This window comes from Salvelinus fontinalis, chromosome 13 (genome assembly GCF_029448725.1).
Source record: "Salvelinus fontinalis isolate EN_2023a chromosome 13, ASM2944872v1, whole genome shotgun sequence".
In the NCBI taxonomy this organism is placed as follows: Eukaryota; Metazoa; Chordata; class Actinopteri; order Salmoniformes; family Salmonidae; genus Salvelinus; species Salvelinus fontinalis.
Window position 1 is genome coordinate 44,321,846 of NC_074677.1, and position 21,006 is coordinate 44,342,851.

General features: G+C 41.5%; 1 protein-coding gene across 1 annotated transcript; it reads right to left on the minus strand.

Annotated features, from left to right (window-relative positions):
- Positions 1-554: 554 nt before the first annotated feature.
- Positions 555-20,624, minus strand: LOC129868767 (transmembrane protein 272-like). Its single transcript, XM_055942985.1, has 5 exons — positions 20,373-20,624; positions 6,733-6,816; positions 6,248-6,298; positions 5,914-6,123; positions 555-1,757 (listed from the first exon to the last, which is right to left on the minus strand). Exons 2-5 carry the CDS (start codon positions 6,794-6,796, stop codon positions 1,549-1,551), a joined length of 534 nt encoding a protein of 177 aa, XP_055798960.1. The 5' UTR covers positions 6,797-6,816; positions 20,373-20,624; the 3' UTR covers positions 555-1,548.
- Positions 20,625-21,006: the final 382 nt, after the last annotated feature.

The following is a 21,006-nucleotide window of genomic DNA, read 5'->3' on the forward strand; positions in this document are numbered from 1 at the left end:
AGTGGAACACTAGTCACTTTAATAATGTTTACATATTTTGCATTACTAATCTCATATGTATATACTGTGTTCTATTCTACTGTATCTTAGTCTATGCCGCTCCGACATTGCTCGTTCATATATTTATATATTCTTAATTCCATTCCTTTACTTAGATTTGTGTGTGTATTGTTGTGAAATGGTTAGATATAACTTCTTAGATATTGCTGCACTGTTGGAGCTAGAAACACAAGCATTTGGCTACATCCGTAATAATATCTGCTAAACACGTGCGTGTGACCAATAAAATGTGATTTGAAGAGTGTGCAAAGCTGTCATCAAGGCAAAGGGTGGTTACTTTGAAGAATTTCATATCTATTTTGATTTGTTTAACAGTTTTTTGGTTACTACATGATTCCATATGTGATATTTCATAGTTTTGATGTCTTCCCTATTATTCTACAATGTAGAAAATAGTAAAAATAAAGATAAACCCTTGGATGAGTAGGTGTGTCCAATCTTTTGACTGGTACTATACATCTAATATGCTAAAGTAAGCTGTGTATGACCGGCAATTACTAGAGAGGTTGAATATGTTTATTTGCTAAAAGTGTGATTTTGTATTGTTGAACAAATGACATGCATGACATATTAAATCTACTACTCAGTCAACGACTGTTAATCAACACACAAAAATCATTACGTTACACAGGAAAACAACTTGCATCACAAACATTTCTTTCAAATAGACTATTTTTCCTCCGAATGAAAAGGCAGAGGCACATCCAGACACATCTTATTTTAGCACACTGAGAAAGACAACTGGCACTTTATTCTCAGTACATTATGCCTACGGGGTGAAATTCTCATCTAGACAGTCATATTCATGTGGAGGCGCCATTACATATGGATTACATTTATTTATGCTGGAATATACAGAGTAAAGAATAGACCAGAAAGAGATTACAGACAGATGAGTGTTTAACAATGTACATTTGGAAATAGAAAGCTGATTATTTGGCACACATACAGACAGGTTGTGAGTACAAAAGGTTAGAAGGCATGGTAATATGGATAATCATTTTTCACAATGCTAATGCAATGTGCTGTGTGTGTTGAACCCTCCTTGGACCTGGATAGGACCACACCCCTCCCACACTCCCCACCCAACAGAGGTGTATTCAGTGACATTTAAAATGTTCAAAACAGTGCATATAGAATTTTAAGGAATAAAACAAACGATTCCGTGTCAAACATGACACACAAGCCAACTGTCTCCGTTCTACAAAACATATCTGAATATTCTGCAACACAACTTCCTCCTGAACAGAGCCCTGATCCCCATGCCCTCCCCACCCAATAGACCTGGGTTCAAATATGACGTGTTTCTTCAAATACTTTTCAGTGTTTGATTTAGCCTGACTGGAGTGACAGATGGGTAGGGGTTGTACTTTTGGGACCATGCCATTGGTTCCAATTTGTCAGGCAAGCTCAATTAAGCGCAGCTAAAGCATTTGCAAGGGGGAAAAAATCACATTTGAACCCAGATAAGCACCCTTCGCCTCCCCCTCAGACGTCGGCACTGTTCGAGCCCATCCCCCTTCCACCACACAGACACATGCAGACAAGCACACAGCAGCCCCCAACCATGAGCACGCCCAGGAAGATGTATACCAGAGTGGTGGTCCAGAAGGCAAACAGATACAGGGTTTTGTTGCAGTGGAGAGGGTCTCCTTCATTATAGTTTGCAGGGAATATAGAGTAGATCCACACGTTGCCTGGAGATGGAGAGATAGAAGGGAGGGTGAAGAAATAGAAGGGAAGGCTGATAACCCTTTTGAAGACATTACGGGCTGGTTTTGTGGGTTCCTGGGCACAAATAAAGTTAAGTCCTTGACTAAAAAAACATACTTAAAAAGAGAGTCTTCATTGAGAGTGCTTCTTAATCCAGGGAGGAGACTGGCCCTATATGTTCAGATTTTGTCAAACAACAACATACTCCGATCTCTGCTAGTTTAATCCTCCCAAAATCTTGATGTACCTGTCACAGGTGTGACGAATACCCTTAATTACTGTGCATGCTTCTACCCATGTGCTATTGCTTGAATCATTGCGTAATGCGATTAGCTCCCCATTTGTCCCTGCTCCCTGCCTTTATAACATTTGTTTGGGGTGCGGCTGCCCTGGGGAAGGCGCAGGTGAGAGGGAAGTTACGTTTGTTTGGAGGCTGTGGCAGAGCTCCTTTGAATCCTTGGCTAAGATAAGTATTACTTGGAGGAGATTATGATTTACATTAAGGATACGAATAAAGTTCATGTGCTTTCCTTGCACTGAAACCTGTTTTTGTTTGATTTAATTATTTGATTGTGTGACTTATGTTATATCCTCCATTTTGTTTGCTAAGCAAAAGATAACTTGGTTAATGGAAGCCGAAATTGGAAGATAAATTAACTTGTGAACCGATCCCGGCTTCTGATTTTCCTGTCTTGTATTTCCACATTTGTGTGTATTAGGTAGTTGTTGTGGAGTTGTTAGATTACATGTTAGATATTGCTGCACTATTGGAACTAGAAGCACAATCATTTTGCTATACTCGCAATAACATATGCTAACCATGTATATGTGACCAATAATTTTTTGGGGGGAGTATTAGTGAGGTTGGTCACTGATGTGCAACGCGACGAGGCCTGGCTCGCAGTCAGCATTCCAAATGTGTTCGATGGGGTTGAGGTCAGGGCTCTGTGTAGGCCATACAAGTTTGTCCACACTGATCTCGACAAACCCTTTCTGTATTGACGCCGCTTTGTGCATGGGGGCATTGTCATGCTGAAACTGTTGCCACAAAGTTGGAAGCACAGATTTGTGAAAAACAGCCCCAGACCATTATTCCTCCTCCACCAAACTTTACAATTGGCACTGCATTCGGGCCTGTAGCGTTCTCCTGGCATCTGCCAAACCCAGATTCGTCCGTCGGACTGCCATCACTCCAGAGAACGGATTTCAACTTCTCTAGAGTCCAATGGCGGCGAGTTTTTCACCACTCCAGCTGACGCTTGGCATTGCGCATGGTGATCTTAAGCTTGTGTGCGGCTGCTCGGCCATGGAAACCCATTTCATTGAGCTCCTGACAAAGTTATTGTGCTGACATTGCTTCCAGAGGTAGTTTGGAACTCGGTAGTGAGTGTTGCAACTGAGGACAGACAATCTTTACGTGCTTTAGCACTCGGCGGTCCCGTTCTGTGAGCTTGTGGGCATAGCACTTTGCGGTTGTGCCATTGTTGCTCCTAGACGTTTCCACTTCACAATAACAACACTTACAGTTGACCGAGGCAGCTCTAGCAGGGCAGAATTTTGACAAACTGACTTGTTGGAAAAGTGGCATCCTATGATGGTGCCAAGTTGAAAGTCACTGAGCTCTTCAGTAAGATCATTCAACTGTCTTTTTATGGAGATTGCATGGTTGTGTGCTTCGATTTTATACACCTGTCGGCAACGGGTGTGGCTGAAATAGCCCAATCCACTCATTTGAAGGGGTGTCCACATACTTTGTATATATAGTGTATATAATAAAAGACATGTAGGCTAATTAAATCATTATGGAGCAGAGCACAGACTAAGCCGTAAAAGTTTGAACCCGTCGCATGCCGCAATACTTGGCTGTCATCACAGTTCCATAGTTAGTGCAGGCAATAGACAAGGGTTGAGTCTACTATCGTACACTATTCTTCCTATTATAATTCTATGTACACTAATCTTCCAACATTACCATGGGTTAAAGAACTAAACGTGGCAATTTTCATTCATGTGTAAAGGCTCTCAACCTGTTTTATTATTCATAAATACATTCCTAACTCTAAATAATGACAAGATCAGAGTATTTTTAACTCTACCAGGTGGTGTTAAAACGGAGACCAATATGCATATATTTAGATGGCTTTCTTTCATTGATCCCTAATATTCTGAACCCGTTCTCTCGATATATTCTATTGAGTCTGTCGACAAAATAGGGAGGGGGAGGGTGGCCAATTCTAATGAAAGGTACACTGTATTTAAAGGGATGGCTTAAGATAAATGTACCGAAAATGAAAACTCCACCAGAAAATATGTTGGCCAGCAAGTGGGAGGGTTTTCAGCAGTTGAATGAAATGTATTCAGAGTGAGCAAGGTAGCCACACATGCAGAGTGCGTTACGTGACTAAATAAGGTAAGACCACCTAAAGCGAGATCGATTCAAGACCAAGAACGGAGCAAATCGAGTCAAGACCAGAGAGGGGGGCGAGACCAAGTCAACTGTACAAAGCCACCCTTTGCCTTGATGATGGATATTTGAAGAATCTAAAATCTATTTTGATTTAACACTTTTTTTGTTTACTACATGATTCCATATGTGTTGCTTCATAGTTTTGAGGTCTTCACTATTATTCCACAATGTAGAAAATAGTAAAAATAAAGGAAAACCTTTGAATGAGTCTGTGTTCTAAAACTTTGGACCGGTAGAGTATGTCCGAGTGAATGGACTGCTTTTCCTTTAACATTACGCTGTGTGTGGCTGCTGTCTTTCCATCGGCCCTATGCAGTTGTGTAGTGGTGCATACTAAAAGTTTGCCAAAAAAATCCCAAACGGCCTGCCCAGCGACGGAAAGGCCCCATGGGTGAAAATTCAATGTTTTACCATGGTTTTTATTCGTTTTCCACACTTTCTTTATAGAAAAACAAACATGTGATGTTTTAAGTCCACAACAATGCTTAAAACATATTAGGAGCCCATTAAGGAGGTCTGAGATATATAAATGAATATATTTTTGGGGGGAGATGGGGTACTGTGGACTATTTTTGTAGTAATATATTTTTCTGTTTTTGCTCAATCTGATTGGGTGAGTCTGGCTCCCTAGTGGGTGGGCTTGTCCACACAGGCCCACCCATGCCTACGCCCCTAATGCAAACAGGGCATGATGACTGAATTGCGGATAAAAAAGAGCCTACTAACCAAGACTTTCAGATCAAACTTTTTCAATACCTGGTTTGCATACCCATTGTTGCCTTAGTTCGCATTTACTGGTAGATATCATACGTCGAAACGTTTTTCCTACCGACCGGCTACCAATGTCCTTCTGTGAGCTGCTCCATGCCAAAACCAGTTGAGAGCTGCGCACTCTTGCTGCCTGCATTTGATATTCCGCTGCAACTAGGTTGTGTGCAGCGCACATGTGAATATATTTCACGTTCTTTGCGATTTTGTAGGCTACATCCAACCTGACAGCTTGAGAGGATCTGTAGAGAAAAATGGGGGAAACTCCCCAAATACAGGTGTGCACTTCAACAAAGTACTGAGTAAAAGGTCTGAATATTTATGTAAATGTGATATTCCAGTTTTTCTTAATCTGTTTTTGCTTTGGAAAGGAAAGGGCTTATCTCAAATGGACAGATTTTAGGCGGAGTAATCCCACCTCAAACCACACCCCGAAACCAACTCTTGTTTGAATTCAGTCAGAGAGGAAGAGGCAAAGCGAGAGGATTTACTCCGCCTAAAATCTGTCTGTGAGATGAGACCTTTTTTTTGTATGGAGGTCTAGTGTCAAATTACGTCAGGCTTATTTGATCAGATAGAAGTTTCATAATGTTTAGACTGTTACCAATGTACTGATATAAGTGGATGCACCTAGCATCCCGGGCAACTATCTGCCCCCTCATTGGCTAGAATGGTCCCACCTGATCTCGCCTGCCTTCAATCATTGAGGACATGTATTTTCATTGTTAGAGCGGTCACTCTGCTCTCTTGTCAATATAATAGTTCCTTTTTTTTTACTCAGTCATGGCTGCTAGCATTTCTTAATTAACCAAATCTAAAACAACGCCAAATCAGTAACTGCAATAGCCCTTTTTACTTCTCACTGTTTTTCACACCGTTTACAACCACTCATTATCTTTCCTCACCTGCTATGAACCAGCAGAAGAGGAATAGTGACACTAGAGAGTTCCAGGTGGTACAAAGGGTGCTGAGAGGGCTCTGCTGCTCCCCCTCTTCCTGCTCTCTGGTGCAGGGTAGGCAGGACAGGACAGCCAGTGCCAGGGCAAACACCCCCGTCACAACCAGGTAGATGGGGATATAGCGCTGCTGGGGGCAGTTCTCCAGGAACATACCACCTAGTAGGGAGAAGGTGTATGGGTGTCAGAAAGTAGGCTAAACAAAGGTAATTAACATTACATCTGCGTGTGTGTATGCGTGGGATTATAAAAATACTTTTAATTAGTAGTATATGATACATACCTATTGCGATCTGGGCGACTGGCAAGGCAGTCATGATGAGTTTGGATATGACTGAAGGCACAGAGGAACAAGGCAAACAATCGCAACAGTTATCTTTCGATGTTTCTGCATTCATAATGTGGCAATTAGCTTTTTGAAAGTCCTATATCTTAAACTTGAATCCTGACATGCAAAACATTTTGGAACTGTATCTACTGTCGATTTAATGAAAAAAAAAATTTCCAAAACGATCGTTTTTTTGTGTATTATTCCTTTCAGTGGTGTACAGTGGCTAGCCACTTATCAACAAGCTGCCTGAAAACACCAGGCAGAGAAAATAAGACTACAGTTGCATCAGATAAAACATGTGGTTACATATAATGGCACATAGCAGTTTTTTTTCATAGTCCCTAACACCCACACACATACACGCATACATTCACACATAAGACAACACAAAAACACAGTTTAAAAACACAGCTTAAACTGTATGTAGGGTAGCATACCAAGCACAGGAGTACTTGGTTTGGGCGCTTGGCGCATGTTCTGCAGTAGAGTCCCGTCCTCCATTTCTGCTGATACTCACTGATCTGCAGAGTGAGGCACACAGTGAGCTGTTAGTCTAGAGTTCATCATAATCATCATCATTTAACTGTGCAACTGTGGATGGATACATGTCAACCGGGTTGTGTTCATTAGGCACCAAACAGAAGAAAACTGAATGAAACCCAGGGGTGTATTCATTAGTTGGATAGTGTTGGAAAAACGTTTTGCAACAAATGATTTACTCCAGACGCTCTTCAACATGACGTTAAAAGCTGCTGGGTTCACAAACAGAAGTTGTAGTGTATTTTAATTTTATGGTTTCCACGCGTTGCCATTCCAATCTGAATAGTATGCTAAGTATTTGACATGAGCTGCACATCTATGAATGACAAATTCTTCCATGCTCTAAAGTGGAGTGAAGTCCACATGGTTCCTTCCAACTTCTTGCAGACACTATTTTTTTAAAGAGTCATGACTGAACTACATCTTCCATTTAAGAACAAAATGGAACTCAACAACGTTTGGAGCAGTGGAGTCTGCTGAGGGGAAGAAGGCTCATAATAATGGCTGGAACGGAGCAAATGGAATGCCATCAAAAACCTGGAAACCATGTGTTTAATGTATTTGATACCATTCCACCTATTCCGTTCCAGCCATTACCTCAAACCCGTCCACCCAAATTAAGGTGCCACCAACCTCCTTTGGTTTGGAGTAAAAGGTTTCATTTGCAAAACGTTTTGCAACAGAATCCGACTAAATACACCCCTGGACTCATTCAAAAAGAAACACTTGTTTTCGTTTCCATTGCAAAACATTTTGTTACGGCGTGCCCTAATGAACAAGACCTAGGTCACCAAACAAGTAAACCTCAGGTGCAGTTCAGAAATTACAGAAAGTAGCATACAAAAGCTTAAATTTAATGAACATGAAATGTATTCCAATATCATTGAAATGTATAGGTCTATTAAGCCTATACTGTATTTATCTTTTAATAGGCTTTAAAGTGTGACCAATTTGGTCGCATATACTGACCAAATATTTTGCCATGTGACTTGCAGTTTATTTTGGGAGGACGATATGAACCCCCCAAAAAAATCCTGTAAAAATGTCAATGTGTTACAATATTTCGCCGCAACACTCTTCTCTACACTGCTCAAACAAGACAGGCTGCAGCCCCGCTGCCAGTCACTCAACAGGCAAGCAGCAGACAGACAGTGCTTCCACACTGTGCATGTTTCTCTCAGCATGCACTCAATAGATTTTTCCAAAACAACGATACTGCTCTCCACGTTGCTTTGAAATATGAATCCACATGTTTTCTCTATAATATTAGTTTGTATCGTACTCAAAAAAAAATGTGTAAAATGGCATGTGCCTAATCGCTAATGCTAATTGCTAACTAGCTAGCTGGCGAGCTAAATTCCCTTTAGCTAAATGCACTAGGGCAAAGAACATTAGCTCTAATACAGGTTGCTACCATTGGTGGTGTATATCAGCATGTTGTTTGTGCAACGGCAAGTTCTGAATCTGATAGCCTGTTCTAAAATCTTTGTCTAAATGTAACATCTATGCATCTATTCAAATGCTATTAGGGTCCCCTGAGAAACACTGACCAGCACTTTGGTTCCTAACCTGTCAATGTTTTTAATTTGATGTTTTTGATTTTTGTTATACTCTTGTGAATTCTATGGTTTTTACTAGATTACTTGTAGTTGTTCATGTTGTTTGTCTGTAATTTTTGCAATATCTTGGCCAGGACGCTCTTGAAAAAGAGATTTTAAATCTCAGTGAGCCCTTCCTGGTTAAATAAATGAAATCTCCGCGTTGATCCCAAAAAACATTTATATTAATGTTGCACTTGAAAACGCTCGTAATCTAACACCTGCCTTAGACCACTCATAGAACAGCTAAGTGTGTCGTTAGATGCTTTTTGTACCCTTACGCGTCACTTTATACACTCTGCTAAACTTAGAATCACATGGTTTATCTGTCTCTAGCGGCGGATTGGTCATCTGGCAATTCTGGAAAATGCCAGATGGGCTGGACCATTTTTTAGTTTGGTGTGCTGGTCGAAATTGACACCCAAAAATATTTGTTTATATACAAATCGGTCTGTTAAGTTTCTCATTTTAGATTTTTGTGCAATTTCTCTGATATACTAATCTATAATGATTATTTGGCTGATTTTTGATAGGCTAAGGTGAGATCATGTAAACTCACATTCAAATGCGGCATCCGCAAAGATTCCTGCTTCGACTCATCAATTACAGCCAAGTTCATGGATCGTACATTTTTTTTTAAATGTGCCTATAAATGTAGAAAGAGTACATTCTACATTGTCACCTCACTTAAAACGTGCAATTTTTTTGGCGGCTAAAACCCCGATTTGGTCAAACAGTAAAGTGCATTAACTTCATGATTCCTGTAACAAGTGTCTGCCCTGCCCCGTGACTGTTTCACTGGGGCCGGATGCTGTAATAGGCAAGCCCCCCCTAATTTTTGTAAGAAAATTGGAGATAAAATGTAAGATTAATCTCTTGTGAAGTTTAATGACTTTACTTACAAATGTTTTTTTATAAGATAGATAAATATTGGATCAAATATGTGAAAAGTCCAGACTGCACTTAATGGTTACTAAATTAGCCTACCTCTTAAAAATATTTATTTGTATTCATTTTCAAATGTTCATAACTTACAAATTGACATTTCTTATGTAAAATTGGAACAGTGATTTATGGTGAAAGACAGAATAGCATAGTCTTCTCATACAATATTTGGAAACCAATGGTCAGGAAATATACATATACTGTACACTATAGACTATAATATTATGCAAAGTTAGTATTGATAATAATTGAACAATATTTATTTATTGCCATTTGCATTCTGTATAGATATGGCACAGGGTTTCACATGTGTTAAAATCCATTTAATCAGTTTCATTTAAAAATTATTTAGTAAGTAATACTTAAAAGCTAAGTCTACCTGTCTAATTTTAATAATGATTTAAATAAAATATGGGGGGGAGTGGTGTTGCACATGTCAGCATTAATATCCGCACTATGAAGAGATTTGATGTAAAGTCCCTCTTTTTAACTCACCTGCACATCTATTTTTTTTCTGTATTTGTTGTTCCTTTCCCATATGTAACAGTTTAACTTTAGACTGTCCCCTCACCCCGACCCGGGCGCGAACCAGGGACCCTCTGCACACATCAACAACAGTCGCCCACGAAGCATCGCTACCCAACCACTACTTCTAGGTTTCAGAGCAAGTGACGTAACCGACTGAAAGGCTGCTAGCGCGCACCACCGCTAACTAGCTAGCCATTTCACATCGGTTACACATACGTACAAGATGTTTTTAATTCATTAAAAAAAATATATAATATTGGAGTGGAATATAAATAACATTGGAATATAACAAATGAACTAACTCAGTGTAACATTGATGCGGCAACTCTCTCTGCTATTGCACAATTCTAATTTGTACCTGTAAATCCCAAATCTAGCGATCCCCAGTAAAATTGGAGCACAACTAATGAGCCCACCTCCTGCACTGCTCACACCTAATCCAGTCCCCACCTGTGACTAAAAACAGGGGGAGAGATGCCAATTGAAAATAACTCTTTAAAAACGTAGATATCTAGCTATATAACATAAAATGCTGTGTAAAATAGCTAAAAGACTATAAAGTTACATTAACTGTAAAGATATCAGTCATCAGTGGAAACATTTACAACTGAAATTAAGTTATCTTTTTAAAAGTATTTTACCTCAGACGATCCTGTATTAAGGTTGCTAGCTAGTACACCTAGCAGCTTAATCTAACTAACTAGCTGACTAGCATTTACTGCTAGTGAAGTTACTAGCTAGCAAGTTAGCATGAAGTAGCACTAACTGGGCTAGTCATTGTCTAAATGACAGGTAGAAATAAATTCATAACTATAAAGGGGTAACTAGCCCCCAGGGGCCAGTTACCCCCTAGTAGGGGGAGGGGCGAGTTGCCCCCAACACACTCATCCAACATAATACTACTTTATTAAAAACATTATCAAAATGTTTCTCTTTAAACAAGTGGGTTATTTATCATAAGGCTTTCCTACTTGTATATTTTAAAAATATATATAGATCTAACTTCATTGGAATATATCTACAACTTTTTCCAAATGTAAAAAAATGTGATCAAGTTACCACAATCGTTTTGTTGAAATATCTCAGTTGTGATGACACAGAGGACATTTATTGTTACCCCAGGGGTGTAGTTACCCCCTACTACCCTAATTAACACTTGGGGTAGTTGTTGATTCAAAAGAACAAATATGACAGGCACTAATTTGCAATATAACCTAAATTGTTAGTTTGGCTTTTATAATCTATAAGGCTTAAGCATACAGACAGACAGAACAAGAAGAAGCACAGAGTAACAGCAGAGAAGATGCAGAGACAGACAGCATAACAGGGAGACAAACACAATGGCTAGAGTAGAGGCACAGTTATAGTGGTGAGTTTAATCTGCAGTGGTATTTTTACACATTGTATTTGTTTTAAGCATGACCTGGTAAAAAAAAGAAGAGGAGGACCATGTCTCACCAGTACAGGGACAAAAATGGTTGAGAAATGATGTACTGTACTGCAAATGTTGTGTCAACAGTATTGCCTGCGTCTTAGTAGTGTGTGTGTGTGTGGAAATGGGGTGTGTGTATGTTTGGGGGATGCCGATAACTTCAGAACAAAGTTGCCAATGTCTTTGCAGTTGATTAAAAACAAACCGAGATGACTGAATTAAAATATAAACAGTAGGCTATAGGCCAATTTCAATCAAGTTAGTTATATTTTGCTACTGTCTGTAATTTGTCTCAATGTTCACTGAACAAAAATATAAACGCAAAAATGTCAAAGATTTAACTGAGTTACAGTTCATAAAAGGAAATCAGTCAATTTTAAATAAATACATTTGGCCATAATCTATGAATTTCACGACTGGGAATACAGATATGCATATGTTGGACACAGATACCTTTAAAAATAAAGGTAGGGGCGTGGATCAGAACCAGTCAGTATCTGGTGTGACCACCATTTGCCTCAAGCAGCGCGACACATCTCCTTCGCATAGAGTTGATTAGGCTGTTGATTGTGGTCTGTGGAATGTTGTCCCACTCTTAATTTCTTTTAATTTCACCTTACCAGGTAGGCTAGTTGAGAACAAGTTCTCATTTGCAACTGCGACCTGGCCAAAATAAAGCATAGCAATTCGACACATACAACAACACAGAGTTACACATGGAATAAACAAAACATAGTCAAATTTATAGTAGAACAAAATGTCTATACAGTGAGTGCAAACGAGGTAAGGGAGTTAAAGCAATAAATAGGCCATGGTGGCGAAGTAACTACAATATAGCAATTACACACTGGAATGATAGATGTGCAGAAGATGAATGTGCAAGTAGAGATACTGGGGTGCAAAGGAGCAAGATAAATAAATAGAGTATGGGGATGAGGTAGGTAGATAGCCCATCTATGTGCAGTGATCTGTGAGCTGCTCTGACAGCTGGCACTTAAAGCTAGTGAGGGAGATATGAGTCTCCAGCTTCAGAGATTTTTGCAGTTCGTTCCAGTCATTGGCAGCAGAGAACTGGAAGGAAAGACGACCAAAGGATGAATTGGCTTTGGGGATGACCAGTGAGATATACCTGCTGGAGCGCGTGCGACGAGTGGGTGCTGCTATGGTAACGAGTGAGCTGAGATAAGGCGGGGCTTTACCTAGCAGAGACTTATAGATAACCTGTAGCCAGTGGGTTTGGCGACGAGTATGAAGCAAGGGCCAACCAACGAGAGCGTACAGGTTGCAATGGTGGGTAGTGTATGGGGCTTTGGTGACAAAACGGATGGCACTGTGATAAACTGCATCCAGTTTGTTGAGTAGAGTGTTGGAGGCTATAGATGACATCACCGTAGTCGAGGATCGGTAGAATGGTCAGTTTCACGAAGGTATGTTTGGCAGCATGAGTGAAGGATGCTTTGTTGCGATATAGGAAGCCGATTTATAGATTTCAATTTGGATTGGAGATGCTTAATGTGAGTCTGGAAGGAGAGTTTAGTCTAACCAGACACTTAGGTATTTGTAGTTGTCCACGTATTCTAAGTCCGAGCCATCCAGAGTAGTGATGCTGGACAGGTGAGCAGGTGCAGGCAGTGATCGATTGAATAGCATGCATTTAGTTTTACTTGCATTTTAAGAGCAGTTGGAGGACACGGAAGGAGAGTTGTATATTCATTGAAGCTCGTCTGGAGGTTAGTTAACAGTGTCCAAAGAGGGGCCAGAAGTATACAGAATGATGTCGTCTGCGTAGAGGTGTATCAGAGAATCACCAGCAGCAAGAGCAACATCATTGATGTATCCAGAGAAGAGAGTCGGCCCAAGGATTGAACCCTGTGGCACCCCCAGAGACTGTCAGAGGTTCGGACAACAGGCCCTCCGATTTGACACACTGAACTCTGTCTGAGAAGTAGTTGGTAAAGCAGGCGAGGCAATCATTTGAGAAACCAAGGCTGTCGAGTCTGCCAATAAGAATGTGGTGATTGACAGAGTCGAAAGCCTTGGCCAGGTCGATGAATACGGCTGCGCAGTAATGTCTCTTATCGATGGCAGTTATGATGTCGTTTAGAACCTTGAGTGTGGCTGAGGTGCACCCATGACCAGCTCTGAAACCAGATTGCATAGCGGAGAAGGTACGGTGGGATTCGAAATGGTCGGTAATCTGTTTGTTAACTTGGCTTTCGAAGACCTTAGAAAGACAGGGTAGGATAGATATAGGTCTGTAGCAGGTTGGGTCTAGAGTGTCACCCCCTTTGAAGAGGGGGATGACCGCGGCAGCTTTCCAATCTTTGGGAATCTCAGACGATACGAAAGAGAGGTTGAACAGGCTAGTAATGGGAGTTGCAACAATTTCGGCAGATAATTTTAAAAAGAGAGGGTCCAGATTGTCTAGCCCGGCTGAATTGTAGGGGTCCAGATTTTGCAGCTCTTTCAGAACATCAGCTATCTGGATTTGGGTGAAGGAGAAATGGTGGGGGCTTTGACAGATTGCTATGGAGGGTGCCAGGCAGTTGACCGGGGTAGGGGTAGCCAGGTGGAAAGCATGGTCAGCCGTAAAGAAATGCTTATTGAAATTCTCAATTATAGTGGATTTATCAGTGGTGACAGTGCTTCCTAGCCTCAGAGCAGTGGACAGCTGGGAGGAGGTGCTCTTATTCTCCATGGAGTTGCATATCACTGGGGCTATTCGATGCTAATGCAGAACGCCACAGGATGTTTTTGTGCTGGTCAAGGGGAGACAGGTCTGGAGTGAACCAAGGACTATATCTATTCCTAGTTCCATTTTTTTTTTATGGGGCCTGCTTATTTAAGATGGTGAGGAAGGCACTTTTAAACAATAGCCAGGCATCATCTACTGACGGGATGAGGTCAATGTCATTCCAGGATATCCCGGCCAGGTCGATTAGAAAGGCCTGCTCGCAGAAGTGTTTTAGGGAGAGTTTGACAGTGATGAGGGGTGGTCGTTTGGTCGCAGACCCATTACGGATGCAGGCAATGAGGCAGTGATCGCTGAGATCTTGATTGAAAACATCAGAGGTGTATTTGGAGGGCAAGTTAGTTAGGATGACATCTATGAGGGTGCCCGTGTTTACGGATTTGGAGTTGTACCTGGTAGGTTAATTGATAATTTGTGTGAGATTGAGGGCATCAAGCTTGGATTGTAGGACGGCCGGGGTGTGAAGCATGTCCAAGTTTAGGTCACCTAGTAGCACGAGCTCAGAAGATAGATGGGGGGCAATTCACATATGGTATCGAGGGCACAGCTGACTTCAATGGCTGTGCGAAGTTCCTTGATATTGGTGGGAACTGGAACACGCTGTTGTACACGTCAATCCAGAGCATCCCTAACCTGCTCAATGGGTGACATGTCTGGTGAGTATGCAGGCCATGGAAGAACTGGGACATTTTCAGTTTGCGACATGGGGCCGTGCATTATCATGCTGAAACATGAGGTGATGGCAGCGAATGAATGGCATGACAATGGGCCTCAGGATCTCATCATGGTATCTCTGTGCATTCAAATTGCAATCGATAAAATACAATTGTGTTAGTTGTCTGTAGCCTATGCCTGCCCATACCATAACCCCACCATGGGGCACTCTGTTTTACAATATTGACATCAGCAAACTGCTAGCCCACATGACACCATACACGCTACGCTGTCTGCCATCTGCTCGGTACAGTTGAAACTGGGATTCATCTGCGAAGAGCACACTTATCCAGCATGCCAGTGGCCATCGAAGGTGATTATTTTCCCACTGAAGTCGGCTACGACAGCGAACTGCAGTTAGGTTAAGATCCTGGTGAGGATGACGAGCATGCAGATGAGCTTCCCTGAGATGGTTTCTGACAGTTTGTGCAGAAATTCTTTGATTGTGCAAACCCACAGTTTCATCAGCTGTCCGGGTGCCTAGTCTCAGACGATCCCGCAGGTGAAGAAGCCGGATGTGGAGGTCCTGGGCTGGCGTGGTTACACGAGGTATGCGGTTGTGTGGCCGTACTGCCAAGTTTTCTAAAACAACGTTGGAGGCGGCTTATGGTAGAGAAAATAACATTATCTGCCAAAAGCTCTGGTGGACATTCCTGCAGTCAACATGCCAATTGCACGCTCCCTCAACTTGAGGAGAATTGTGTTTGACAAAACTGCACATTTCAGAGTGGGATTTTATTGCCCCCAGCACAAGGTGCAGTTTAATAAACTTCTTGATATACTATACCCGTCAGATGGCTGTATTATCTTAGCAAAGGAGAAATGCTCACTAACAGGGATGTAAGCAAATTTGTGCACAACATTATAGAGAAATAAGCTTTTTGTGCATATGGAACATTTTTGGGATCTTTTATTTGAGCTCATGAAATATGGGAACAACGCTTTACATTTTGGGTTTATATTTTTGTTCAGAATATAGTACCAGTCAAAATGTCAGATACACCTGTTCATTCATGGGTTTTTCTTTATTTGGACTATTTTCTACATTTTAAAATAAGACATCAAAAATATGAAATAACACATATGGAATCATGTAGTAACCAACAAAGTGTTAAACAAATATTTCAGATTCTTCAAAGTAGCCACCCTTTGCTTTGATGACAGCTTTGCACACTCTTGGCATTCTCTCAACCAGCTTCATGAGGTAGTCGCCTGGGATGTATTTCAATTAACAGGTGTGCCTTATTAAAAGTTCATTTGTGGAATTTCTTTCCTTCATAATGCATTTGAGCCACTCAGTTGTGTTGTGACAAGGTAGGGGTGGTATACAGAAGTCAGTCCTATTTGGTAAAAGACCAAGTCCATATTATGGCAAGAACAGCTCAAATAAGCACAGGGGAATGGTAGTCCATCATTACTTTAAGACATGAAGGTCAGCCAATCCGGAAAATTTCAAGAACTTTGAAAGTTTCTTCTAGTGCAGTCGCAAAATCCAAGCGCTATGATGAATCTGGCTCTCATGAGGACCGCACCAGGAAAGGAAGACCCAGAGCTACCTCTGCTGCAGAGGATAAGTTCATTAGTTACCAACCTCAGAAATTGCAGCCCAAATAAATGCTTCACAGTGTTCAAGTAACAAACGCATCTCAACATCAACTGTTGAGAGGAGACTGCGTGAATCTGGCCATCATTGTTGAATTGCTGCAAAGAAACCACTACTAAAGGTCACCAATAAGAACAAGCAATGGACATTAGACCAGTGTAAATCTGTCCTTTGGTCTGATGAGTCCAAATGTGAGATTTAAAAAAATAAAATTGGTTCAAATCGTACGTGAACGGATGTTCTCCGCATGTGTGGTTCCCACCGTGAAGCATGGAGGAGGAGGTGTGATGGTGTAGGGTGCTTTGCTGGTGAAACTGTCAGTGATTTATTTAAAATTCAAGGCACACTTAACCAGCATGGCTACCACAGCATTCTGCAGCGATACGCTATCCCATCTGGTTTGCGCTTAGTGGGACAATCGTTTGTTTTTCAACAGGACAATGACCCAACACACCTCCAGGCTGTGTAAGGGCTATTTGACCAAGAAGGAGAGTGATGGAGTACTGCATCAGATGACCTGGCCTCCACAATCACCCGACCTCAACCCAATTGAGATGGTTTGGGATGAGTTGGACCGCAGAGGGACGGAAAAGCAGCCAACAAGGGCTCAGCATATGTGGAAATGCCTTCAAGACTTTTGGTTGAGAGAATGCCAAGAGTGTGCACAGCTGTCATCAAGGCGAAGGGTAGTGTAAATGTATTATCTTTAAGTGCAAAATTGAAGAAAATCATGTGACAATGAAGTGTAAAAATGATTACTGTAACCAGAGAGACGATAAGACAAGAGCAAATGATGAAAGAAGTGATTAATACGAGTTTAAGTGTTGTAACTACTAAGATCATTCTTCTTTGAAGAATCTCTAATATAAAATATATCTTTACCCTGTTTTCTCCCCAATTTCGTGGTATCCAATTGGTAGTTACAGTCTTGTCTCATTGCTGCAACTCCCGTACGGACTCAGGGGAGGTGAAGGTCGAGAGCTGTGTGTCCTTCGAGACACAACCCAACCAAGCCAAGCCGCACTGCTTCTTGACACAATGCCCACTTAACCCAAAAGCCAGCCGCACCAATGTGTCGGAGGAAACACCGTGCACCTGGCGACGACCGTGTCAGCATTCACTGCGCCTGGCCCGCTACAGGAGTCACTAGTGCGCAATGGGAGGTGAGATGGGACAAGAACATCCCTGCCGGCCAAACTCTCCCCTAACTCGGACAACGCTAGGCCAATTGTGCGCCGCCCCATGGGTCTCCCGGCTACCGCCGGCTGCGACAGAGCCTGGACTCGAACCCAGAGTCTCTAGTGGCATAGCTAGCACTGCGATGCAGTGCCTTAGACCACTGCGCCACTCGGGAGGCCATTTAAAATATATTTTGATTTGTTTAACACTTTTTTGCTTACTACATGATTCCATATGTGTTATTTCATAGTTTTGTCATCCTCCAATGTAGAAAATAGTCAAAATAAAGAAAACCCCTTGAATGAGCAGGTGTGTCCAATCTTTTGATTGGTACTGCATTTCATGATGTGTAGCCTGATACGAAAGCAGCTCTCCCTTACTTTCGATCCTATCAGAATCAGCAACGCAATTAGCAACCGTTCTCTCTGCTTGGTGTATTGTTACATCTTCGAATGTTGTAGGTAAGATGCATCGTTAACTCTTGTAAGCATTAATTCCATCACTATCGGGAAACAGGTGTGGTGATACTGATGATTTGTCGGCACAGATGGTTTGTTTAGGATACATAACAGGTGAGGATAATTAACTTGGCAGGTTAGTAGAACTAACGCAGCATGCTAGGTGAATTAATGGAGCAGGTTAGGAGAATGTGGTTAAGGTTAGGGTTTAGCTAAAAGATATTTCCTGCTTGATTCGAAAATGTTGTCGGAGGCGACACGTGGATGGTGCGACGCAATTGCGTAGTCAAATTGAGTTCTGTACTACAACGCTGTGCACCTCCTCAAATTTTGAAACAATGCAGAGGGCTCCGTAAAGCTTTTAAATTTTTTTTAAAACCTTTATTCAACTAGGCAAGTCAGTTATTAAGAACACATTCTTATTTATGATTGGTTGACGGTAGGTGAGGGTGGGGGGTCCTGTATAAACTCGCTTCCTTCGCAACAGCTCTCTGATGCACCGCAAAGTATGTATGCCCTGACTTCTGCAAAGGCCATATCACCATTAATGCTGCACGGCCATGGCAGACATTGGCTTGACCATGCAGCGCCTTTTAGCTTCAATGCTACAGTTGTCAACAACTGTTGTCCCCGACGCAACCACTATATGTAACTGTAGACCTACTCCATCTAGCCAGAGTGGCAGAAACTTAAGCAAAGCATCTGGGGTGACAAATCATCGGTATCATAACACCGGGCCCTGTTCTGTTTGACCACAAGGGAAAACTCTGGGAACAAATGGCCTAACACATGCTGCATGGACAGAACCCCTGGTAACCCAGAGTAACCCAATTACCTAGTAAATCTGAACAGGCATGACTCCACATCTGAGGCTAACAATGCAGCAGTCAGCCTCATAGTAAAAGCCAAGGATATCTGGTTTAAGCCTTCACGAGTTCAGTGGCTGAGCCTTGTGCTGCTCTAAGAGGGTAAGAATGTCTCTGAGTAAAGAGCAGTAGAATAAGTACTAGAACAGGGTAGTATAACATAATTAATTTGATTTATTTCACTAGGCAAGTCTTATTTACAATGACGGCCTAGGAACAGTGGGTTAGCTGCCTTGTTCAGGGGCAGAACGACAGATTTTTACCTTGTCAGCTCGGGGATTCGATCTACCAACCTTTCAGGTTACTTGCCCAACGCTCTAACCACTATACTACTTGCCGCCCCAAAGAGGAGAATGTATGGAGAAACTTCTTAGAATGGCCCTGAAATTATAATTTTCTGACGAAGGCTTCAGTTTAAGATTTCAACCACATTCCATAATCCAACATTATGTTACCTACTACACCCTGAGCCTCCAAGGCCATAGTCCAATGGTCATTGCTTACAGTATTCTCTGCATGGGCCTCTTTCCATTGTGTACAGAATTGTCCAGGTAAAAATGTGTTTATATATATATATTTCAGCTGGTGTGTGAGATAATATCATAGCTGTGGTTGGTTGATTCTCCAAACGAAGCTACAAGTAGTGTTAACTCCAGATCAAGCTCTGGATCAACTATTACACAGAACCCAGATCTGCTGTGAAATTGGCTCTCCTCCAGCAGAGGATTACAATCTCACATCACCAATCACATGCTTTCTGCATTTCCTTTGGTCTTGTGAAATAGAGCAACCACTCACTCACCATTTGACTAATATTTTGTAGTTATGGCTACAGAATTATGGATATGGTGATGGCCTAAATTGGCCATGTATTTGTTAAGCATTGATATTATTTACAAGATTTATCAAATCTCGTTAATTGTCGGTAAACTATCCGTGAACAATATAACACATTTCTCACTTGCTTTTACAACATTAGCCCCCTACGAACCATCCTGATATCGCAAGCTTACATTCTGTTTCGCTACAGGAATGTGTAGCGAAACAGAAACAGTAAACTCGCGAGAACAGGGTGGTTCCTACGAGGCTAACAGGTGAGGTACACCTGGAAAAAAACTGTATTTATCGGGTGTTAAGAATGGGGACTTTCGATGTATTTTACAAACGCTATATTGTTGCTTGACATTCCAAGCAAATAAAGTTGCGCTTTTCTGCAGCAATTATTAAACAGAGTAGGCCTACCAGTTGCTGACCATAATATGGGGTGTATTCATTCTGAGAAACCGTTGCAAAACTTTTTGCAACTAAAACAAATACGTTTATATTAGACAAATGCATGTAGGTACTCCCCGTTCCGTTCGCTTCCATTTAAGAACCGTTTTGGAACAGAATTGGCGGAATGAATACACCCATCGTATCTTAGTTCGCAAAGAGTTTACAGTATCCGAAAATAATATTTTACCTGTCGGTCGTAGTTGTGACAGTGTACAAATCACCAGTTACTGCGATGGCGTCATAAAAGTAGAGACGGATGAATGTAGATTAGAGGCTAAATGAAAGTATAGACACAAAGTAGACTGAAGATTCAGCAAATTCAATTCTGTAAACTTTCTCCCTCTTTCTCCGTTGCTCCGGTGGGGTGGAGTGACGGAGGGAGGGAGGGACCATCCTAGCAGATCACGCTGTTGCTGAACATCCCGAAACCCCGCACAGTGATATGAACAAGCTAGAGGATCAAAACAGCAATGTATCATGGGCAAATTGTGACCAACTGATCTATAAATATTAATGAGTAATTATTTATTATGAAAGATGATTTGTAGATCAGTCAGTTGGCTATTCCCTGCAGTCGTTTTGATGTTCTCGAACACGGCCAACGGGCGTGTTTGAGTGGTAAACCGAAAGTTGTTAACTGTAGACGGAAGTCGAAGGGAGAGGTAGGTCTACACGAACAGCAAGTCTGACAACTTCTGCTGTTTCGAGGAAATGTGAAAGTAGCTAGGTTTTCATCCAATTGGCGACTGATTTTCATGCAAATATTCTAAAATACTCATAAAGAAAATATGCGCATTTTACCACCAGTGGTGTGTTTCTAC